Source organism: Canis aureus, chromosome 32, assembly GCF_053574225.1.
Source record: "Canis aureus isolate CA01 chromosome 32, VMU_Caureus_v.1.0, whole genome shotgun sequence".
NCBI lineage: Eukaryota > Metazoa > Chordata > Mammalia > Carnivora > Canidae > Canis > Canis aureus.
In genome coordinates, this window is record NC_135642.1 from 14,984,891 (window position 1) to 15,010,167 (window position 25,277).

Here is a 25,277-nt window from a genome sequence, read left to right on the forward strand (position 1 = left end):
GAGAACATTTTTCCTTCTGGATTCAGAGCCCAGCATTTTATATTTTGTATGATTTCTGAGATTAGAACTGTTTAGAAAGCTCCAAATTTAATTAAAATCTAATGTCTGATATTAATGCCCTGTGTTGCCTTTAATATTAACAATTATGTTAGCCTCAGAAATAGAAACTGTTTCTTTTTTTTTTTTTTTTAAGATTTTATTTATTCAGAGAGAGAGAGAGGGAGGCAGAGACACAGGCAGAGGGAGAAGCAGACTCCATGCAGGGAGCCTGACGTGGGACTCGATCCCCGGTCTCCAGGATCACACCCCGGGCTGCAGGTGGCGCTAAATCGCTGTGCCACTGGGGATGCCCTGAAACTGTTTCTTTGGGTCATTCTCTCTCTGCAACCAACCACCATATCAAATTGCCTTAGGATTCTAGATCTTGGCTGTTCTGTAGTATTGCTATCTTTATGCTAAGTGGGACTATTTAGAAACCTAAGCATTTCCTGAGTCAATTTTTTTTCCTTGTATTTAATTGTGTACCCTCCTAATTATTCTCTGTTTTGCAGTTCCAGCTCCTTTTCCCCTCTGTAATGGTTGTGGTAGAACAAATTAAAAGTCAAAAGGTGAGAACTTTTCTTTTTTCCTTTGCTGTGTTAAGCGCCAAGGATATATTCATAATTAATTTTGCCTTACTTTCTTTTAAAGACCCTAGGTTTTAGTAATTTTCATTTATTTATTCATTGTTTTAATAATGGTTGCTTGAGTATCATGCTAAATATCCGAAATGCAAAAATAAGTTACAACCCTGCCCTTAAGTACCTCCTGATCCAAAAGGTGGGGCTAATGTTAATTGATGTACCCCAGAATGCTGTTGGGTAAGAGCAAAATGCTATGGATGGTATTTGGAGGTGAGAGCATTTTATATTAAGAATTTAAAATTTTTGGATACAGGGGCACCTGGCTGGCTCAGTTGATTCAGCATCTGCCTTTGGCTCAGGTCATGATCTCAGTGTTAGGCTTCCGGCTCAGGGAGTCTGCTTCTCCCTCTGCCCCTCCCCCTGGCTCATGCTCCAGTGCTCTCTCTCTCTCTCTTTCTCAAATAAAATCTTAAAAAAAAAAAAAAAAAGAATTGTTGGATATGGATCTTGAGAAGTGGAAAGTTCATCTTTAGAAAGAATAATAGATTTATAGTTAGGGTGCTGGCAGTTTTTTAAAAATTAGATCATTGGCTGAAACCCAGATGCTTATTTTATTAAATATGCCTGTTCTTATCACAAGTTTTTATCATGTGCATCAAAAAGTGAGGGTCCTCAATGAAAGGAGAATGCCTTTTCTGGGCAGAAGTAATAAATGCTTTAAGATTTCACATTAGAAAAAAAAATTTTTTTTTAATTTTACATTAGAAGAAGAATCTGCTAGTTCGTAACTGGATGAAAAAGGACAAATGGATTAAATACGTTTAGTGCATTTATGTTTTTAAGCTGTTATATTTGTACCTTAGTTTATTAGGAGTGTTTACCTCGATAAATTTAACTACTTAACCAGTTAATTTGCCAGGTTGCAGCTTCATTTTTTTTTGCTGTACAAGTTTAGAATCTTATACTACTTGTAACTCTCTTGTGCTGAGTTCATTCTGAGCCAGCAAAGCCCGTGAGGGGAGGTGCTGTTTGGCCCTTCAAAGCTGATTACTCTCAGCAAATAACATTCAGCTTTTATTGTACACTTACTATATACCAGACAGTGTGCTAAGTGCTTCACATACTTGAATCCATTCAGTCCTCTGAGGGACCAAGTAGGTTAGGGAATGTGCTTAGGGTCACACAGATGGTAGGAGATGGTAGAGCTGGGATCTAAATCTGGGTCTGTCTGCCTCAAAAGACTTATGCTCTTAACTACTCTACTAAACTGTCCCCCTAAGTTGGAGGGGACCTTCTGGATAAGTAGAGTTAGTGTAAGGGTTCCATGCTTAGCTGCACATCTCAGTTGACTTTCAGTTTCTATTGGCCACAGAAAGAAGAGTAGAAATTGAGTAGGGCAATTGCAGATGGGCAAATCTTCCTCCTTGCTCAGGTGGTTGTAGAAAAGCCAGTGTGCTCTGGCTCTAGAGAGAAAAAATGAGGTGGTCCAGCACATGGGTGGGAGTGAGAACAGGAATGATAGCCAGCAGACACAAGGGATCCTTTTAGAGTGATAGAAATGTTATAAAACTAGATTATAGCAATGATTGCACAACTCTGTAAATTTACTAAAAATTGTTGAACAGTATACTTAAAATAGGTGAATTTTATGGTATATAAATTATACTTCAATAAAGCAGTTTTAAAAAGAGAGTGAACCAGAAGGACATGGAAGAAACAGATTTTTGGGAAATTATATGCCTTATAAAGAGCCTGAATTAGGCCTTAATCTGAAATAAAAAGATTTCCTTACCTCTTAGGTTGGAATTCCAACTCTAAATGATTTTGGTTTCTCTAGTGCAATAGTTCTCAAACTTCACTGTACATTAGAATCACTTGGAGCAGACTGTTAAAACCATGTGGCTGCTGGTTAAAACCCCAGAGATGCTGATTCAGTAAGGCTGGAGTTGGGCCCAACAATTTGCATTTCTTAAAAACTCCCACGTGCTACTGCCTTTGCTGGGGGGTGGGGATACTGGTGGAGTAGAGAGGATAAAGTAGGGCTCCATCCTTTTGAGAGCAACTATTATGATATCATGATCTATCATAACAAACATATATTTGAACTTCATTCCCTTTCTGACACAGAGCTTCTAAAACCCTTGAAATTTTGTAAGTGATAAGAATGATAAAGGTGTCCTGATATTCATAACAAACCCCTATCAACCACACCTGAGCCTATGTTAAGTGACTTTTGGAAAGCACCTAAGGATAGGCTGGTTGCCAAGAGAACCAACAATTTGATTGGAGGGTTGACTCATACCTCTGACCTCTGAGGAAGAGAAAGCTGCTAGAGATTGAGTTCAGTCACCAGTAGCCAATGATTAATCAATTGTGACTATGTAATGAAGCCTCCATAAAAACCCAGAAGGACTGGTTTCAGAGAACTTGTAGGTTGGTGAACCAGAACTCTTCTTCATGCTACATACACTTCTGGGCCCACACTCCTTGGACACTGAAGCTCCTTTGTTTGGGACTTCGTACTGTGCATCTATTCATCTGACTGTTGATTCTTATCTTTAGTTTGCTTTTTAATAAACAGGTAATCTAATGAGTAAAAGGCTTTTCTCAGTTTTGTGAGCTGCTCTAGCAAATTCATGGAATCCAAGGAGAGGGTCACGGGAACTTCCGATTCCTCAGCCAGTCAGTCCTGTGCTTGAGATTGGTGTCAGAGGCTGAGGGCAGTCTTGTGGGAATCTGATGATATTCTGGGTAGGTCGTGTTAGAACTGAGTTGAATTATAGGACACCCAGCTGGTGTTAGAGAATTGCTTGGTGTTGTGGAGGAACCGCCTCCCAAACACATTGGAATTGGATTCAGAATCAGAACTATACATAGATCTTTATCCCCATTATCTGCTGGATTGTGCCCTCTGGATTGAATACAGAATGTGAGTTTGTGTTACAGGAACTATTGAAATGGAATCAAGTTTGACAAGGCTGTATTTTGCACAGATTCATGGTTGTCAGATCCTGGAAACGGTATACAAACACAGCTGTGGAGGTTTGCCTCCTGTTCGCAGTGCACTAGAAAAGTAAGTCATGGCTGAATTGGGGGCAGGGGTGGGTGACCAAGTGCCTTGACTTTGCACTTGTTTTATTTTCAGGTCATCCCAGGTCAGCTTTTCCCTCTGGGAAAAATTATGACCAGGATAGAAAAGATCCATGAGCTTTTCTATGTAGAGCAGGATAGAAAAGCCCACATGTATGATGGCTCAGAAACTGAAAAAAGAGTGATGAAGTTTGAGTATCAAAGCTAGGATCTAGTCACCTATATGACCTTGATGCAATGCTTTTTAATTTGGGGATCTCATTATCCTTGGAGAATTTCCATTACATGTGCTGGATAAAGTAGCTATATCTAAACATGTGTATTTTGAGTAGCTAATATTTCATATTGAGGGTCTTAAAAATATTTACACTTTTATCATTCCATAATGCCACTCTTGAGGAATTTTATCCTGACAGTTATTTTAAAGAATAACCATATGCAGAAACATTCATTGTAATGTTGTCTGTAGGAAATTAGAAAATTCCAGCAGTGGAAGAAAGCTAAATAGAGGTGTATTCCCTTGATAGTCTATAAACATAAAATTAAAATTAAAATGCTATAAATATAAATACTGTTAGAATCTGCAAAAGGAAACTTTCCAGAACATGCTTACAGAACTTAATTCTCTATTGGAGAATTAAGAATTGCATTTTGAGAATGCAATTCTATTGGAGAATTAAGAATTGCAGAAAAAAGAACTACATTTTGATTATAGAAAATACAGACATGGGGGATCCCTGGGTGGCTCAGTGGTCTAGCGCCTGCCTTTGGCCCAGGGCGTGATCCTGGAGTCCCGGGATCGAGTCCCACATCAGGCTCCCTGCATGGAGCCTGCTTCTCCTTCTGCCTGTGCCTCTGCTTCTCTCTCTTTCTCTGTGTCTCTCATGAATAAATAAATAAAATATAAAAAAAAAAAAAGAAAATACAGACATGCAAAGAAAAAAAATAGTAACATTTTCTAATCTTTGAGACATCCAATTTAACTTTTGCTGTGTATTTCTCTAGATAAATATACGTAGTTTTATGCACGGAATATAAAATCTTACATCATATATTTGCAGGGACCAAATTTTATAGATCAAATACTCAAATGTGCACAATTTTTTTAAGATTTTATTTATTCATGAGAGACACAGAGAGAGAGAGAGAGGCAGAGATACAAGCAGGCTCCATGCAGGGAGCCCGATGTGGGACTCGATCTCAGGACTCCGGGATCACACCCTGGGCGGAAGGCAGGCTCTAAACCGCTGAGCTACCCGGGCTGCCCCCTTCCTTGCCTTTTAAATCTTTGATGACAACTGACATTTTAAGAGTCTTCACCAGCTGTCTTGTTAACTCTTACATAACCTGGATTTTTCTGATTATTTCCTCATGGATTCGATTTACGTTAAACATTTTTGGCAAGAACACTACATACCACAGGCCATGTTATTTCTTGTTGCATCTCATCAGAAGGCACAGAAAGTATATTCCATTATTGCTGTTGTAAAAGCTTGATCACTTGGTTTAGGTGTTTTCTATCAGATGTCTCCATTTTATTTATTTATTTTTAAAAGATTTTATTTATTAATGAGACACACACATGCACACACACAGAGAGGCAGAGATACAGGCAAAGGGATACAGTCATGCTGCACGCAGGGAGCCCGACATGGGACTCGATCCCGGGTCTCCAGGATCACGCTCTGGACTGAAGGTGGTGCTAAACCGCTGAGCCACCCGGGCTACCCAAGATGTCTTCCATTTTAAAGGCACATTTTCATCTTTGTAATTAATGTTATCTGGGAAGTGATCCTTTGAGACCACGAGAATATCCCATTCTCCAACAACCTTTCTGCATTTTGTTGGATTATACTTCTTCAGGTAAACCTGCCTCTCACAGAGTGAATCTACTCTCCCTATGTGATGCCAACAAGAATAAAACAAATTTAATACTATATTAGCCAAAAACACTCCTGTAAGTGCATTTAACTTTAACAAGAACCCTCAATCTTGAAACACACTTCATACAAAAGAAAATGTACCTCTCCTAAAAAACTAACAGAACGTTTACTGTACATTTAGACTTCAGTTTGTAGGCTACAAGTTTGGAGATTTAATCACTTAGTTCATCCATAAACTTTTAAATTGAAACAGCACACTTATTTTTAGCTTAATTGGTCATTTCCTTCCTGAGTCATCAGACTCTCAGGCCTCTGTTTATCCTGTCACAGTTTAGAGCGTGGCCTCTGTGCTGATGAGGGGTTTCATGTTCGTTAAGTGGACTTCTAAGGCTCCTGCTTTTCTCTCTACTCAGGATCCTGGCCGTGTGTCATGGGGTCATGTACAAGCAGCTCTCAGCCTGGATGCTACATGGACTCCTCCTGGACCAGCATGAAGAGTTCTTTATCAAACAGGGTCCCTCTTCTGGTAATGTCAGTGCCCAGACAGAAGAGGATGAAGAGGATCTGGGCATTGGGGGACTGACAGGAAAACAGTTGAGAGAACTCCAGGACTTGGTGAGAGCATAACAAAGCCTAGCATACCTGCCAGGAGTCAGAAAAATCTATAACTAGGTAACCTTACAGTAATTTCCATCCTCCTTCCCAGCTCATTATAATTGAAGCAGCTTTCACAAATTCTGCATATATAAACACTTGAACTTGGCTTCATCTTAACTCCATTCTTAACACCTAACTTAATGTGAGACTACAAAACAAAATCTTTAAGATTCCTTTGTTTCCCCTTTTCCCAGTATATGCATTTTTGAGATTAATAAGTCTTATCTCTTAAGGTAGCCATGTAGCTACTCTATAACTCTTATTTTTTTTTAGATTTATTTATTTATTCATGAGAGACAGAGAGGCAGAGACATAGGCAGAGGGAGAAGCAGGCTCCATGCAGGGAGCCTAACGTGGGACTCGATCTCTGAACCCCAGGATCACGCCCTGAACGTAAGGCACTCAACCACTGAGCCACCCAGATGTCCCTACTTTATAACTTTTAAATGCGGCTTGGAGTTTCAATTAGAATCCCCAAAGACCTATATTGTCTTTATTCATCCATTGATCCATTTATTCCTTTGTCCTGCTACAACATTTTCTTGAATGCCTGTTCCATATACACCAGTCACTGTTCTAGGAGAGTTACTGGGTGTTTGACTGAAGTAGTTGAATAAAACATAGCAGACCCTGCCCTTAAAGAGCTTATTGTTTAGTGGAAAATGTAGAAAAGTCAAGTGACATTATAGTGTACTAAGTGCTCTGGAAAGAGCAAATAGGAGTGTTCTCAGAACTTGGACTTAGAGTAGCTAGAGAAGCTTTTCAGTAGACTGTACACCTAAATTGCAAAAAGTTTGGGAGGAGGAGTCAAGAAATGTTCCAGGCAGAGGGAAGTATGTGTATAAAGTACAGAGACCATGTAAGACCTGGCTTATTTGAGGAACCAGTAGTAATTAAATTGAAATGGTTAAGTAAAGGCTGAAATACAAAGTGCAAAGACAAGGGCACATGGGTGGCTCAGTTGGCTAAGCATCTACTTTTGGCTCGGGTCATGATCTTGGGGTCCTGAGATTGAGCCCCACATCAAGCTCCCTGCTCAGTGGGAAGCCTGCTTCTCCCTCTCCTGCTCCACTTGCTTGTACTCTCCCTGTCAGACAAATAAATAAAATCTTTTAAAACAAAAAACCAAAAACAAAGTGCGAGGACCTTGGAGGGGATGGGGGAAGTGGCAATCACAGAAACTATTGAGGTAAAATCATGAAAGCCCTTGAATGGGAAGGAATTTGGACTTGAATCTCAAAAGAGCTGAGAGCCAGTGAAGATTTTTTGGCAAGAAGTTAACATAATCAGACTTTATGATAGATGACTCTGGATAGTGTGTGGGGAGATTGTTTTTTAAAAAAATAAAATAAAAACTAGCAGCAAATAGGTCAGTTAGAATGTTGGGGACACAGGTGAAAAATAATGGCTTAAATCTAGGGTGGTAACAATAAATATGCAGAGGAATAGAGTGGCTTGAGAGAGATTTATGATGTGAAATAGGTAGGCCTTAGTGATTGGATATGAGTCCAGAGGGAAGAGTCAAGAATGATACCCAAGTTTCTGCCTTCAGCAGCGAGGTGGGTAGAGATAATATGGAATGTGTGTGGCAGGTATTGGGAGAAAGAGGATGGATCTGATTTTGGACATGTTGAGGGGCTTCTGGGTGGCTCAGTTGGTTAAGCAACCAATTCTTGATATCAGCTGAGGTCTTGATCTGAGGACTGTGAGTTCAAGCCCCATATTGGGCTCCATGCTGAGTGTGGAGCCTCCTTTTTTTTTTTTTTTTTTTAATTTAATTTTGGACCTGTTGAGTTTGAGATACTTGCAGGAAATGTCCAGTGGGCTGAGCCTGGAGCTCATGAGAACAGTCTAGCTTGAAGATAAAGATTAAGGGGTCATCGGCATATAGCAGTTTTTAACCTGGGGCCCATGGGTGGCTTCAGGAGGTTCTATGAAATGTATGTTTGTTTATTTGTCTGGAAGGTCCATAGCTTTTATATAATGGCAATGATGTAAAAAGATTAAAAACACCTGTTACAATAATCAATTCAGTGACAGAAGATTGCGATTGTTTAAGAAGAGTGAGGAGAGCTAGAGGAAAAGAGGATCTGGGTAGCCCTTGAAGACCACCAGCACTAGAACACGTAACAAAAAGGATAAATAGCAGAGCTCAAAGTCAGGATTGTGGAGCTCAGAGTTCCTGGTTGCAGCTGGAAGATAAGGGTCAAATCCAAAGCACGTCAGAGGAATGGGAGGGGTCTGAGTGATTGGGTGGTAGGCATCTGCGGCTTCATGGGCCAGATCAGTGGTTCTTAAACTTCTGTGTGTGTCAGAATTAGCTGGAGAGCTTGTTAAAACAGGGATGAGTGGCTGGGCCTCATCTCCCAGGTTATCTTAGATCTGAGGCAGGGCTTGAAAATTTGCATTTCTAACAAGCTTCCAAGTGAGGCTAATGATGCTGGTCCACAAGCCACATTTTGAGAACCACTTGGCTAAAGGACTTGGGCTAGGGTACTAATGAAGAGCTGGGCAGAGCCAGCATATATGACGAGATAATAAAGTCACAGACATACAGACCTGGAAAAAATAAAGACTAATTATTCCATTATACAGGTAAGGAAACCGATTTCCTGCACCACACAAATTCTTACATAATAAAGGCAGAGTGAGGGATCCCGGGGTGGCGCAGCGGTTTGGCGCCTGCCTTTGGCCCAGGGCGCGATCCTGGAGACCCGGGATCGAATCCCACATCAGGCTCCCGGTGCATGGAGCCTGCTTCTCCCTCTGCCTGTGTCTCTGCCTCTCTCTCTCTCTCTCTGTGACTATCATAAATAAATAAAAAAATTAAAAAAAATATATATATATATAAAAAAGGCAGAGTGAGGACTAAAATCCAAATGTTAAAAAAAAAAAAAAAAAAACCAAACACTGTTATTCCATGTTGTCCTGTTGTCTGAAAATAGAGATATGTTCATCTGTCTAACACTGGTTATTTGGCATTGTGCAACTTTAAAGTCCCTGCTTTGGGGCGCCTGGGTGGCTCTGTCGGTTAAGCGTCTGACTGGCTCAGGTCATGATCCCAGGGTCCTGGGATCAGTCTACTTCTCCCTCTCCTTCTGCCTCTTCCCCAACTTGTGCGCTCTCTCAAATCTTTAAAAATAAAATCTTTAAAAAATAAAGTCCCTGCTTCTAGGGACGACTCCTGGGTAGCCCAGTTGGTTAAGCATCCAACTCCTCATTTCGGCTCAGGTCGTGATCTCAGGATCCTGGGACTGAGCCCCACATGGGGCTCTGTGCTCAGCACAGTCTCCTTGAGATTCTGTCAACCTCTGTTCCTCCCCTACTCGCTTGCACTTTTTTTCCCTCCCTAATAAATAAATTTTAAAAATTAAAGTCTGTACCTCTAGAAAATGTAAATCATGAGTTGGGAGAGTTAATTATGTTTTCTTACTCTCCCCTTCTTACTTCATACATTATATCTGATATGGGTTATTTCCTGGAGCAGCGCTTGATAGAGGAAGAGAACATGCTGGCGCCGTCTCTGAAACAGTTTTCCTTACGAGTGGAGATTTTGCCATCCTACATTCCAGTGAGGGTTGCTGAAAAAATCCTGTTTGTTGGAGAATCTGTCCAGATGTTTGAGAATCAAAATGTAAACCTGACTAGGAAAGGTAAGAACCTCCTTGCCCAATGTACCTTTCTTCAAAGGTCCTTTTTAATATTGCGTGGCCCCAGCCTAAGCCGGGTCCAAGGGAGTAGCTGGTAAGATTTACCCACTGAGATTGCAGCACGACCATGACATGCTTATATAAGAAGCAGGTGAAAGAGCCACACCATGGGGTCTAGAAATCCTTGCCTGTCCTGCTATTCTCTTTCTTTGATAGTGCCTTCCTGTTTTGCAGGATCCATTTTGAAGAACCAGGAGGACACTTTTGCTGCAGAGCTGCATCGGCTCAAACAGCAGCCGCTCTTTAGCCTGGTGGATTTCGAGCAGGTGGTGGATCGGATCCGCAGTACTGTGGCCGAGGTTTGTGTGTCAGAGTAGGCTTTCTACTTCCCAGAAATTGAGTACTTCCATTGCTTTTTTTTTTATTTTTATTTTTTTTTAAGATTTTTATTTAACAGAGCACAAGCAGGGGAAGCAGCAGAGGGAGAGGGAGAAGCAGGCTCCCTGCTGAGCAGAGTCCAATGTGGGGCTCGATCCCAGGACCCTGACATCATGACCTGAGCCAGAGGCAGAAGCTCACCCGACTGAGCTACCCAGGTGCCCCGAGGTTTTATTTTTTAATACACTGTTAGATTTGGTTAGACAGTACAATATTTGGGATTTTTGCATCTATATTTACTAGTGAAATTAGATGATTCCTGTCTTATTCCCATGTGGTTGCAGAATAAAGACTGTATTAAACCTCGTATAATGAGGTAGCTATCTATTACTCTTTTCTTTCTTCTGGAACAATGAATATAGGATAAGAGTTGTTATTGGAAGTTTGATTAAACCTGAAAAATTATCTAAGCTAGGTAGTTGTTCAAGAAGGGGCAATCTTGGGCAGCCCCAGTGGTGCAGCGGTTTAGCGCCGCCCGCAGCCCAGGGCGTGATCCTGGAGACCCTGGATCGAGTCCCACATCAGGCTCTCTGTATGACGCCTGCTTCTCCCTCTGCCTGTGTCTCTGCCTCTCTCTCTCTCTCTGTCTCTGTGAATAAAAAAAAAAAAAAAAAAAGAAGAAGGGGCAATCTTTGGAGTGCCTGGGTGGCTCGGTCAGTGAAGCATCTGACTCTTGATTTCAGGTCATGATCCCAGGGTCTGAGGATCAAGCCCCATGTGGTGGAGTCAGCTTGAGAATTCCTCTCCTCCTCCCTCTGCCCCTCCACCTGCTGATCGTCCCCACCCCCCATAAATAAATGTTTAAAAAAGGGAGGGGGGAATCTTTACCATTTCAGTGTATTTAAACATACATTAATCTGTTCAAGACCATTATTTCTTGTACCAATTTTGTTATTTTCTACTTTTCTAGGAAGGCCCGTTTCATCTAGATTTAATTTTTTATAAAATCTGTCAGTAGCTATTTGTTTTTTGCTTGTTTTTGTTTTTTTTTTTAGTAGCTATTTGTTTTACTTTGTATTTTATTTTAATCTTTTACTGTTGAATCTTACTAATCTTTTCGAAGAACCAGCCTGTGTTTTTGTTACCTTCTTTTTCCTCTGTCTCCATTGATATCTGCCTTTATTATTTTTTCTTCCTTCTTGTTTCTTTGAGTTTTCTGTTACTCTTTGCTAGTTTTCTGGGTTGAAAACTTTTCTATTTGTAACCCTTGCCTCCTAGGAAATGTATATAAAACTTTCCATATTAAAAAAAAAAAAAAAAAAAAAAAAAAACCTTTCCATATTGCTTTGATCCTGTCCCACAAGTTTTTGGCATGGAGTGTATATACTATCATCTTATTCTTAATTTTTTATTTTCTTTCTAATATTCTTTTTAATCCCAGGAATTGATTAAGCTTTTATTTTTATTGCAGTATAGTTGGAAAACACAGTATGTAGAGGAGTCCTTTAGAGTTGATTGAGTTTTCCTTTATGGATAAACCTAGGGCCCATTTTTTGCTTTTAGTTCTGCCTGTGCTCAGAGAGTATATATTCTGTGTGAGTCTAGAGTTCGAACCATGTTCTTTTTTTTTTTTTTTTTAAGACTTTATTTATGTGTTCATGAAAGACAGAGGAAGGCAGAGACAGAGGGAGAAGCAGGCTCCATGCAGGGAGCCTAATGTGGGACTTGATCCCGGAATTGTGGGATCACAACCTCAGCTGAAGACAGACGCTCAACCGCTAAGCCACCCAGGCATCCCTCGAGCCATGTTCTAATGTTTCATTTCCAGGCTGTATGTTAGGCATGTACATATTCATAATAAATATATATTTATTGTATTTTCTTTTATGTATATATAACAATCTTTATCACTTAGGCCATATATTTATTTATATATATTAAATATATATATTTATTACTTAAATTCTATTTTATTAGTTAAGATCATTACCCAGCTCTTTCAGGTCTTTATTTACCTCAAATCATCTTCCATTTATTTTCAGTGCTTTTTACCTCCCTGCCCCCAAGCAGCCACTGATCTGCTTTCTGTCACTAGAGATTAGTTTGCATTTTCTCTAATCTATATAAATGGAGTCAAACAATGTGTACTCTTTTGGGGGAGGAGGTGGGTCAGGTGGCTTTTCCTCACGATTATTTTGAGATTAATCCCTGTTGCGTGTATCAATAGTTTATTCCTCTTTAAAGCTTGCACAGAACATTCCTATCACCATCGTTAATGTCATTATTATAAACATTTCTCTAAATGCACTGCTGAATGGTAAACACATCCCTGCACTTAAGCACTCATTTCATAGCAATTACGTACCACTTTTATAATTACTATTATTACAAGTGTTTATAAACAAACACTTCTCTAAGTACATCATAGAAGAGCTAGCACATCCATTCCCTGAAATAACATTCTTCTCAAAGTATCCTGAACATACAATTTTTTTCAACTTTATTTTATTGAGGATTTTTATTGATCTTTTGAGGATCTTTATTACATGTGTTTTTATTATTTCTTTTTCATTGTTAATACATGTGCTTTTATTTTTTTAATGCATTTGAAAAAGCAAAACAAAACAAAATGTATTTGATATAGGACATTGTGTAAATTTGAGGAATTTGTGTAAATGTGGCTCCTTTGGTTTGGTGTCTGCCTTGGGGCTCAGATCATGATCCTGGGGTCCTGGGATCTAGCACCATGTCAGGCTCCCTGCTTGGTGGGGAGCCTACTTCTTCCTCTCCTTCTGCCTGCTGCTCCCTTTGCTTATGCTCTTTCTCTTTCTGTCAACTGAATAAATTTTTTTAAAGATTTTATTTATTTATTCATGAGAGACACAGAGGTAGAGACATAGGCAGACGGAGAAGCAGGCTCCCTGCAGGGAGCCTGATATGGGGACTTGATCCCAGGACCTCAGGATCATGACCTGAGCCAAAGGCAGATGCTCAAACCTGAGCTACCCAGGTGCCCCTGAATAAATAAAATCTTAAAAAAAAACTGTAAATATAAGGTATACAGCATGTTGATTTGATACATTTGTATATTATTGTTGCCATTGTAAGGATATTTAGCACCTCTATTACATCACATAACTATGATTTCTTTTTTGTAGTGGGAATAATTAAAATCTAGTCTCTTGGCTAGATTGATTCTTCCCAAACTCTTGGCAAGTTTGATTATAGTACAACAGTGTTGTCTATATTCACTGTACCATGCCTTAGATCTCCAGGACTTACTTACCTACTCATTGCAAGTTGGTACCCTTAAACAGCGTCTCTCCTATCCTCCCCTACCCCACAACCCCTGGTAACCATCATTTTACTCTCTGTTTTTATGAGTATGGCTTTTTTGGATTCCACATATGAGTGATATCATGCAGTATTTCTTTCTATGTTTCACTTAGTATAATATGCTCAAGGTCCATCTGTGTTGTCAACAGTGGCAGAATTTCTTTCTTCTTCATAACTGAAATACAAGTATTTCATTATTTATCACATCTTTATTCCTCCATTATGGACACTTAGTTTCCCTATCTTGGCTATTGTGAATAATGCTGCAGTACATGTATCTGTCTCATAATCCTGTTTCATTTCCTTTGTGTATATACCCAGAAGTAGAATTCTGGATCATATAGTAGTTCATTTTTTAATTTTTCAGTAATCTCCATAGTGTTTTCCATAGTGGCTGAACCAATTTATATTCCCACCAACAGTGCACGAGGTTCCCTTTGCTCCACATCCTCACCAACAACTTGTTACCTCTTCTTGATGATAACCATTCTAATAGGTGTGAAGTGGTATATCATTGTGGTTTTGATTCACATTTCCCTGATGGCTAATGATGTTAAGAATCATTCTGTGAACTGTTGGCCATTTGTATGTTTTCTTTGGAAAAATACCTGTTTTGTTCCTCTGCCCATTTTTTAATTGGACTGTTTGTGTTTTCTCATTGTTGTTGAGTTGTAGGACTTCTTTATATCAGCTATAATCCCTTATCAGATATATGGTTTGCACATATTTTTTTCCTTTTCTGGAGCTTGACTTTTCATTTTGTTGATTATTTCTTTTGCTGTGCAGAAGCTTTCAAGTTTGATGTAATCCCACTTGTTTATGTTTTTGTTTGTGCTTTTAGTGTCCTATCCAAAAAATCTTTACCAAGACCAGTATTGAGGGGTTCTTCCTTACATTTTCTTTTAGGAGTTTTATGGTATCAGGTTTTATGTTTAAGTCTTTGATGTGTGGTGTAAGATAGGGGTCCAGTTTCCTTTTCCTGCATGTTTTTAACCAGTTTACCCAGAACCTTTTTTTTTTTTAAGATTTTATTATTCATGAAAGACACAGAAAGAGAAGTAGAGGCAGAGGGAAAAGCAGGCTTCATCCAGGAAGCCCGATGTGGGACTCAATCCCGTGACCCTGGGATCAGGCCCTGAGTCAAAGGCAGACACACTCAACTGCTGAGCCACTCAGGCATCCCACCCAGCACCATTTGTAAGATATGCTTTCCTTTTGGGTGTTCTTGGCTCCCTTGTTGAATATTGGTTGACTGTATATGTGGGGGTTTAATTCTAAGCTTTCTATTCTGTTTATTCAGCTTTAGATTTCGTTTTATGTTGGTACCATGCTGTTTTAATTACTATAACTTTGTAGTTTGAAATCAGGAAGTTTGATGCCTCTTGTTTTGGTTTTGGTTTTTTGGTTTTTTTTCAGGATTGCTTTGCCTCATTGGGATTTCTTGTAGTCCTATAGAGATTTTAAGATTTTTAAAATTTCTGTGAAGAATGCCTCTGGAATTTTGACAAGGATTGCATTGAATCTGTAAATGGCTTTGGGCAGTATGGACATTTTAGTAATATTTCTTTATCAATGATTATGGGATATCTTTCCATTTGTGCCATCTTAAGTCTCTTTCAACAAAGTCTTCTGGGTTTTTATTGTACATACCTTTCATTTTCATCATTAAATTTATTACAAGGTATCTCAGCATAATTGACATTAAACCATGTTGGCATATATTAATAGTTTATTCCTTTTTATTGTTGAGTAGTATCCAATTGTTCATACCAGTGTGTTTTCCTTTCATCTGTTGATAGACATTTGGGTTGTTCCCTCATTGTGGTTTTAATTATGTTCCCCTAACGACTAATGATTTTGAATATTTTTCATATGCTTATTTGCGATCCATGTATCTTCTTTGGTGAAGTGTCAGCTAAAATCTTTTGTCCTTTCTTTATTGGTTTTGTTTTCTTACTATTGCAGGTTTTGAGAGTTCTTTATGTATTCTGGATATAAGTCCTTATCAGATATGTGACTTAACATTTTCTCCCAGTTTATGACTTGTCTTTTCATTATCTGCACAGTGTCTTTCAAAGAGCAGAAGATGTTAATATTGAAGAGTACATTTTATCAATTGTTCTTTTATGGGTCATGCTGTCAGTGTTCTAAGAAACCTTTAATTAACCCAAAGTCACAAAGATTTTCTTCTGTTTTCTTTTGCAAAATTTATAGTATTCAGTTTTACGTGTATGTTTATGATCAATTTGAATTAATTTTTTATATAGTGCATGGTATAAATCTAGTTTTAATTTTTTGCTTGTAGATATCCAACTGTTTCAACAACTTGGTTCTTTTTTAGGATTTTTTTTTTTTGTATACTTTTTCAACTATTTTTTAAAGAATTCTATTCTAGTATAGTTAACATACAGTGTAACATTAGTGTCAGGTATATGATATAGTGATTCAACACTTCCGTACGTCATCCTGTGGTCTTCAGGGCAAGTGCCCTCCTTAATCCCCATCACCATTTCACAGTACACCCATCCCCCCACCTCCCTCCCCTCTGCTGACCATCAGTTCTCTATAGTTAAGAGTCCGGGGATCCCTGGGTGGCGCAGCGGTTTGGTGCCTGCCTTTGGCTCAGGGCGTGATCCTGGAGACCCGGGATCGAATCCCACGTCGGGCTCCCGGTGCATGGAGCCTGCTTCTCCCTCTGCCTGTGTCTCTGCCTCTCTCTCTCTCTCTGTGACTATCATAAATAAATAAAAATTAAAAAAAAAAAAGAGTCCATTTCTTGGTTTGTCTTTCTATATCTCATTTTTGCCTTTGGTTTCTTAAATTTTTTTTTTTTTAAAAACTTTATCCTTTCATTCCTGGCATTAACTCAACTTGGTCATGGCATATATTCTGTTTTCAGTATATTGCTGGATTTGTACAAACCCATTCTTTATAGAAGTTTTCATTGGAATCTAATTTTGTCCCTGTTTTGTTCTTTTTATAGCATCTCTGGAAGCTGATGGTGGAAGAGTCAGATTTACTGGGTCAGCTGAAGGTAATAGTTTAACTGTCTTTTAATTCTTAAAACGATGCTGATAGGCAGTGACTTCTCAAGGCTCTCCTGAGAGCACTGGTTGCTTGCGTTCAGACTACCAGGGTGGCCTCACATGTCCTCATCCGAGAGGGCAAACTCTTTCTAATATTACAAATGTACTATAGTACAAAGGTTTGGGTATTTACTTTCTTCTAGCATAATAGACTTGTGTTGCCATTGAATAATTGACACCAAAGACCCATCAGTTGTCCTGCCTTGAGGAGTTACAAAGTATGCCCCTGTGAAGTATGCCAAAAGCCTATATCCTTTTGTAGGTTGGGCTCAAATTGATGAGATTAGAAACTTCGTGTGTAATCACTATAGTGAGGAGCTCCTGGCCCTGCTGGATTACTGAATTGTAAATTGAAATTCTTTCCGCAGATCATTAAAGACTTTTACCTTCTGGGACGTGGAGAACTGTTTCAGGCCTTCATTGACACAGCTCAACACATGTTAAAAACACCACCCACTGCAGTAACTGAACATGGTAATTGTCCTGTGGACCTGAGAATTACCCATTGACTAAAGTTGTAGGGTGTTTCTTGACTGCTGCTGAACCATTCAGTCTGACCCACGTAAGAGCAGCCTGGTGAATTACAGAGCAGTCTTTCCACATATGGAAGGCCCTTCAGGTGGGCTGCACTTGAAGTCATTTGGAGTAGCCTCTTGACCTTTCCTGGAAGAGTGGGTACAAACCAGGTAATTTTATCAGATGATAGTTACACATTCCCTATGGGACATATCGCAATTGCCACTTGTATTAGAATTCTTTAGGTTGTGAATGATGAAAACCTATCTAAGAAAAGGGGAATTTATTTGCTATTTTATCTGTAACTCCAGTGGGATAGGAGTATAGTTGGGCCTTAGAACAACCAAAACTGGGGACTTGCATACTGCTAGAATTCTTGTACCATATCTGGTCTCTGCCTCTTCCATGCTTTTTGGTGGCCTTCCAGTCCCATTTGGAAACATGGCTAGCAACAGTTTCCAGAAATTACCTCACAGTGTCTACAGGAGGAACCAAATCCAGTCTCTCTGGTAGCAAATTAAAAGATTCCAGGAAAGGGTTTTGATTAGCCCCGTCCAAATCATACCCCTGCATCAAAGATGTCAGACGTTAAGATATGCTTACTTCAGAAAGGTTCACTCTTAACTAATGGGAATGATAACCATTCCCATTCAAACTACATGAGGAGAGCCGGGAAAGGATCAGAATTTTTAAAAAATAGAAAAGAAAATGGGAAACTGACAGGGTTACCTTTTTTCTGACTCTATAAAGCATTGGATGGCCACTGTACTCACATAAGACTTCTTTTTATTGCAGATATCAGAAAACCCAATTCAGTCTCACACAAAGGGGGGAAAAATGTATTGATTCTCCTACCTGAAAAGGTCAGAGTATAAAGGCTGTAGGCCGAGTCTGATCCAGTGGCTCACGTGATGCCCTCAGGACTTGGTGTCATTCCATCTTTGCCCTCTACCTTTTTTTCTCTTGGACAGGCCTGCTCCATAGGGTAGCAGGATGGCCTCCAACTAAGCTCACATCCAATAGACTAAATCTCTGTTTATCTCAGAAACACAGAAACAAAAAAAAAAAGCTCCACTCTGAATAGAGCCTCTGGGTTGGCCTGACTTGAGGCATGTTTATATCCCTAAATAAAATAGGGTAACAAAGTAGAGTATTACATTCTATTTGAGTATGCCTGGGTCACCTGCCTACCCCTACCCCACTGAATGAATCACATGGATAAGGTGGGAGGGGTGATTCTCTAAGGAAAATTGGGTGGTGTTTTCAGCAAGAAAAGGAGGAACACATGCTAGGCAGGCAAAAGCAACCATGTCCATGGCATCCTGGTGTCAGTGACGGGCAGGCTGGAACAGAAGTGGAAAGCCAGCCTCATCTGGGTCTGTTACAAAGCCTGGCATTCTTGTCAGCCCATGTGCTCTGCCTTGCAGATGTGAATGTGGCCTTCCAACAGTCCGCACACAAGGTATTGCTGGACGATGACAACCTTCTCCCTCTATTGCACTTGACAATCGAGTATCACGGAAAAGAACATAAAGGTTTGCCATTCTTTCTTGCATCTTTCTGCTCCTATGGGTTCATCCTCTGTTCTCCCATCTCTCCTTCCATCCACCTCCACGGAAACCATGTCATTCTGGACCTTAGAAGCACCTTGTCATGTGACTTGTTTTATACAGGAGTAAAGGGAAGTCCAGAGAGGCTAAATGGGATGCCCAGGCTGTGGTTTTGGTTTTGTTTTTGTCCTGCTGCCGGAATGATCGCTATTTATTTCCAGCCACCAGACTTTAAGGCTAAAGAATCCAAAAGACCCTCTAAGAGAATTTCCCACAGTCTCTCCTTGCCTTCTTCTGCAAGTCCCCTTTCTGTCACCTTTATGCTTCTGACACTGCAGGCTCAAGTAAGCATTCATCTCATGAATGTTGTCGAACCTCTGGTTCTAGATTCAGCAGTCTTTTTTTTCTTAACAGATGCTGCTCAGGCAAGAGAAGGGCCTTCTCGGGAAACTTCTCCCCGGGAAGCCCCTGCATCTGGTTGGGCAGCCCTAGGTCTCTCCTACAAAGTGCAGTGGCCACTACACATTCTCTTCACCCCTGCTGTTCTGGAAAAGTGAGTATTTCTGAATTTCTCATAGGTAAATTTGGACTTCCAAGGGTAGAAATGATCAGGAATACAATCGGCAGGAGCAAGGTAACCGCGCAGCTGGTAGTTGTACACAGTCTGTAAATCAGAGGCTGAAAACTCCAATGCCTTTGTGGAACGGACGGAAAACATTAGCAAGTGAAGCTGCGGATGTGAGGCTGTGGGGTTGCTGGTGCTGAGATGAATGGGAGGGTCAAACCCTCAAATCATCAGTATGGTGGCAGTAGTGTTTAAGATTTTATTTTTTAAGAAATCTCTATACCCAGCATAGGGCCTGAACTTACAAACCTGAGATCAAGAGTCTCAGGCCCCACAACTGAGCCAGCCAGGTGCCCCTGTTGTTGTTGTTGTTGTTGTTGTTGTTTTTTAAGTTGCAAAGTAAGTAGTTTACAGGCTGCCAATCTGTGACCTCCGGAAGCTGCAGTCTTGGGCACCACATGGAGAATCTGGCCTTTGTTTAGTTCCATCAGACTAGCTGTTTCCTCCCTAACTTTTGTAATTTTTTGTGGGTCTACTTGGGAAGACTATCCTCCCAAGTGTTTGCTGTGGACTTGAGCCACAGCAGAGAAGATCACTTCCTTCCTCCCAGGGAGACGCAGTGAGGACAGCTAAGCTGGGGATAGAATACAGGAGCTGGACCAAGGTGGTGAGAGACTCTTGGATCAGCTTTGTTCTTGATCCTGAGAGCCTGCCAGATGCTGCTGCTCAGCTTCATGTGGACCTCACATCCCCAACCCAAGGACCAAGAGCTCTAGGGAAGGGGAGGCAGGAGAAGCAGGCCTGGCTATGGTGGCCTGTGAAATCCGTCCCCACACCATTTAAGAATTTCTCAGATCCTGTCACACAGGTCAAGGCACTGGCCCTCGTGCTGGTTGGAGGATGGCAGCTGTTATGCTTGGACTAGAGGAAGAGGATGAAAAGGGAAATATGTGAACAAAAGGGCCTCTCATCTCTGCTCCTGTTCAGTCCTCTCTACCTTTTGGGGTAGAGAAGCTTAGGGCATGAGAGCCTAGGTATGAACTGGCAAAAACAAGGCTGGTTGAGGGAGATTTCTCTGGCAGGTTCAGAGCCCACAGCCCACCTAAGCAAGCTGTATAGACCTTGTCTTAACCCAGTGTCCCAGTGTCCCACAAGCAAACAGTCCACTTACATCCTCACTTGATACACTCTGAACACCCTTGAAGAAATCAATCTCAGATGTAGTTTTAAAAACTAATTTTTATTATGAGAATTTCCAAATATAAACAAAAGTGTGGACTATAATGATCCCCCACAGGTACATTATCCAGCTTCAGTAACTATCAACATTCTGCTTGTCTTATCTCTTCTTTTTTTCGCTAGAACCTTGTAAAGCACATCCCAGACAGGTCATTTGCCTCCATCGCTATGCGATTCAGAAAAGGCATGTTTTTAATGTAATTACAATGCAGTTATCACATCCAATAAAATTAACAATACGTCCTTATCTGGTACAGATTGAAATTTTCCCAGTTATCCAAAAATGTCTTTTTATGTTTCGGTTTGTTCAAATCAGAATCCAAACAAAGTGTACTTTTTTACTATGTTGTTCCATTAGAAATAGGTAATTTTAAAACCAAATCAGATTGGTGTCTGTAAGCCTGCCTACGAACAAGTAAACAGATCCAGTTCCACTAGGAATCAGCTGTTCTTCCCATGTGTGTTCTTGGTATGGGGCTCGGCATTTGGCAAGCAGCCCCTGAGCTTGCCTTGAGGCAGCAGTTAGGGGGCCTCCACTGCGTTCTCTTTTTTGGAACAGAGCATCACATTAACCAAAATCCTTGCTTCCTAACACATTCTGATTATTGGTCCATGCAAGACCCTCCTTCCTATTTACACATATGCCGCAAAACCATTTTCTAGCACAAAAACTGGAACACCGACAATAATGTCTGCCTCTGTGGTCTTCCCACTCTCACTCCCTTGGCTCCCTCAGCCCAAGGTAACCATTCTCCCACACTGTTTTCTGTTCATTTTGTTTTATTTTGTTAAGATTTTATTTATTCCTGAGAGACGGGGGGGGGGGGGGGGGGGCGGGGGAGTGGGGGTGGGCAGAGACATAGGCAGAGGGAGAAGCAGGCTCCTTGTGGGGAGCCCGATGTGGGACTCGATCCCGAGTCCTGGGATCATGACCTGAGTCAAAGGCAGGTGCTCAAATCCTGAGCCACCCAGGTGCGGTTTTTTTTTTGTCCTTTTAATATTTAGTTTTATATCTATATGTATATTCCCTCAAAATATGTTTTTCTTCTACCCAGTTGTTTCAAGCATTATAAAACAAAGCATATCAGGCTGTATGTAACCTGAGTGTTGTCCCTTTTAATCAGAATCCCATTGCCTGGAGCCGCCTTAAGTTGAACGGATGAAGTGCAGTCGTTTTAGCGGCCATGTAATGACCCACCATATTGATAAGCCACAGCAAATTCATCCATAGCTCTAGCCATTCTCATTTCCTTCCTACATTTTGGGGCACGGGCGGCAGGCACAGAGTTCTGGGGTCTGTCTTGCAGGTGAGGTGGGAAGTGAAGTTTTATTCTTGAATAGCCTGCCGTTTGTGTCCCAGGTACAATGTTGTTTTCAAGTACTTACTGAGCGTGCGCCGGGTGCAGGCCGAGCTGCAGCACTGCTGGGCCCTACAGATGCAGCGCAAGCACCTCAAGTCCAACCAGACTGACGCAGTCAAGTGGCGCCTGAGAAATCACATGGCATTCTTGGTGGATAATCTTCAGTACTATCTCCAGGTCTGGGTCAGGGGATGAATGGGAGGAAGGGGTAGGGAAAAAAAGTCTGGGACATGAGCAGGATTTACCAAAGAGGAACTGCAGTCCTGCATTGGACGAGATGTTGGGGGTTGAGAAAATGCAGGTTAGATCGTTGGGAGGGGTTTCTTGGCGGCATTTTAAAGGAAAGTGGGAATAAATGAAGGAGAATGAGCTTAGGGTTCTTGTCAGCAATGCTGATTCGATCCTTAGTTTTAGTTGGCTAGGCCGTCTGGAATCTGTAGGACTTAACCAGGTTAGTCAGTGGAGGCGATATGGCGTGAAGTGGGGGATCTGCCAGAACTTTGGGGTTATGAGGCATTAGGCAGATAACTTGCTACAAGGCAAGGTAATATGGCCTCTGCGCGGCTTTAAAGTGGCTCCAAGAATTTCTTTCATACTGTATTTCATCTTAATGTCCTTGAGTGCTTAGAATATGCCAGGTACTGAAAGCATCTGTTCACTGCCCATCAGGTAGATGTGCTGGAGTCTCAGTTCTCACAGCTGCTGCATCAGATCAATTCTACCCGTGACTTTGAAAGCATCCGATTGGCTCACGACCACTTCCTTAGCAATCTGCTGGCTCAGTCCTTTATCCTGTTGAAACCTGTAAGTAGGGCTCTGGGCTTCCTCAGACTGCTTCCACCCTGACTGTTCCCTTAGGTCCCGAGTTGCCAGGATACGGAACTATCATTCAACAGTTGTTCAATCTCCATTTTTAAACCTTTCTGACAACTTAAAGCAAAACTATAAGGGACTGTTAAAAGGGAACTTAAATGTCTTTGAGTTTCTGAAATACTATATCCTCAGGATGTGGTGCGCAGCTATAGAAGAAAGAATATGTGCTTAGCCCTCAAAGGGAAGAATTTAAAGAATTTTAAATAAAACTTTTCTGACACCACAGAAGGGCTAATGAAAAGCACATAGTGCTTACTTTCTTAGAAATCTTTTGGATCAGGATTGACCAGTTGAGAGTTGTTTTCACAGACAAGTGAATAGTGTCTCCCTTTGTGTACATATGTACCTCTCCTTTAGGGTAGTTACTCTCAGCCTTGCCTACACATGGGAATCACCTAGAAGCTTCAAAAAATCTGGGGCCCCGAGCACTTATATTAGAATCTCTGGAGTGAAACCCAGGCACCTGTGTTTTTTTAAAGCTCACAAATACATGAAAATTCTCAAATAAAAAGTGGGAAGGTTGAAATGACCCCTCACAGTTACGTAGATTCCGCTTCATCCCTGATGTCAGCCAGCTGTCATCCCTCAGTCCTGCCATAGCACAAACACTAGACTTCTCTTGTTCGTATTCGGAGCTATTTTTGCTGCACTCAGTAAGGGAGAGCAGGTTACACAGATGCCACTCCAAGGGCTGTTTGTGTGAATGGACAACACCAAAAGCCGCTGTGACAGGCCAACTACCCTCGTGTGGCATGAGTACACCCTTGGGAAAAGCAGAAGATCAGAGCAGGTGGTGACCATTAAATATTTATTGAGTGCTTACTTTATGCAAGGCACTGGGGATACAAAGAGGTATAAGTCATGGCTCTGCCCTTAAGGAGCTCACAATCTAGTTGGAGAAACAGAACATACATACATACACAGACTAGTAACAACACAGGTGGCCTGAACAGATGCCAAGAGAACAGTACAGATAATAGAGAAGCAGGGGGGTCACTAGAGGCTACAGGGGGGAAGGGAGTGCCCCACCAAGAGAACTTGAACTGGCATTAAGGAGAGTAGCTCTGAGCAAAGCTCAGGGCTGGAGCACATGTGGGTCCAAGAGACGATGCCTAATTTGATGTGGCTAGAATGGAAGTTTTGTGCAGGGGTTACTAGCAGAATAGTAGCATCTTTGCCAGAAAGCGAAGAGTTGGTGTTACACGTGTTGTATTTCGAGGAGCCCACAGGACTGACTCATACGTGACAGTCTCTCCTGAGGTCAAAGAATGGGAATAAAGTAACTCTCAGACTGTTTTCCCAGATCTCTAATTTCATAGATTTATCTTCCTTCTTTTCCTAATACCAACTATTTCCTGGGTAGGTGTTTCACTGCCTGAATGAAATCCTAGATCTCTGTCACAGCTTTTGCTCGCTGGTCAGTCAGAACCTGGGCCCACTGGATGAACGTGGGGCTGCCCAGCTGAGCATCCTGGTCAAGGTGAGTCTGCCTGGCTGTTGGCAGTATGCAGCCCTGTCCAAAGGGTAGAGGTTTGTTTTGCCAATGGGGAGTCATGATCTTTCCCTCTGGGTCAATAAAGCATTTCCCCAATACATATATACACACAGAAATAAGAAGATACAAAGATAAAAATGTTGGCATCAGTTCATTTTGAAGCAGATAGTTATGTGCCATCTCAGCATTTGAAAATAGTTTGGCCGTGAATAGTTTCTTCAGCCCACAAACATGCATTGGTTTTGTTCTCACAACCTCCTATCCAACCTCCTTCCTTGAACGAACTCCGTTTCGCTGGGATTGTAATTATCTGACTCTAACAAAAATGCGCAGGCTCTACCCAGCCCCAGTAATCAACAGAATAGATGCTAACTTCCTCCTGAGAATGGGAGTGTACTTTCACTCAAAGCCACGCCATCCGTGGACTCAGTACTAAGACGACCTTTTAGGAGCTAATAGAAGCGAGGCTGTGGGAAGGCCAGCTGGTGCTGGAGAATTTTGAGCAAGTTTTTTAAGGAACCCCCTCCCCTCCCCCCCTCCCCAGCCTCACTCCACATGGACAGTTGGTTGAGTCTGAGAGGAATAGGAATGACAGCCTGAGTCCTTCTCTCTGCAGGGCTTTAGCCGCCAGTCTTCACTACTATTCAAGATTCTCTCCAGTGTTCGGAACCATCAGATCAACTCAGATTTGGCTCAACTGCTCTTACGGCTAGATTATAACAAATACTACACCCAGGCTGGCGGAACTCTGGGCAGGTAGGAACAAGCCTTAGGGAAGTGTGGGGACTCCATGAATGTGGCTGTTTAACAAGTTGTAATTCCAGAGCTGAGACATCAGCCACTGTCTCATCCAAATAGCTCATTTTATAAGCAAGGAAACTAAGGCTTAGAGACATGAAGGGCTATGTCTGATCAGCTCTCTTAATTCAAAGGAAGCTTATTTTCTAGTAAAAGCCATCATCATAGTAAAATACT

The 25,277-nt window shown here is 41.2% G+C and overlaps 1 protein-coding gene across 2 annotated transcripts in view; it reads left to right on the forward strand.

Annotated features, from left to right (window-relative positions):
• TUBGCP4 (tubulin gamma complex component 4) overlaps window positions 1-25,277 on the forward strand; it is a 35,545-nt gene that overhangs the window by 9,228 nt on the left and 1,040 nt on the right. For both annotated transcript variants that reach the window (XM_077880866.1, XM_077880864.1), the window contains exons 5-17: window positions 552-608; window positions 3,617-3,696; window positions 6,010-6,211; window positions 9,741-9,906; window positions 10,138-10,262; window positions 16,601-16,651; window positions 17,072-17,177; window positions 18,647-18,754; window positions 19,184-19,322; window positions 21,934-22,111; window positions 22,604-22,738; window positions 24,171-24,287; window positions 24,919-25,058. In XM_077880866.1, the coding sequence (XP_077736992.1) occupies window positions 552-608; window positions 3,617-3,696; window positions 6,010-6,211; window positions 9,741-9,906; window positions 10,138-10,262; window positions 16,601-16,651; window positions 17,072-17,177; window positions 18,647-18,754; window positions 19,184-19,322; window positions 21,934-22,111; window positions 22,604-22,738; window positions 24,171-24,287; window positions 24,919-25,058 (1,604 nt within the window). The remainder of the gene's footprint in view (window positions 1-551; window positions 609-3,616; window positions 3,697-6,009; window positions 6,212-9,740; window positions 9,907-10,137; window positions 10,263-16,600; window positions 16,652-17,071; window positions 17,178-18,646; window positions 18,755-19,183; window positions 19,323-21,933; window positions 22,112-22,603; window positions 22,739-24,170; window positions 24,288-24,918; window positions 25,059-25,277) is intronic.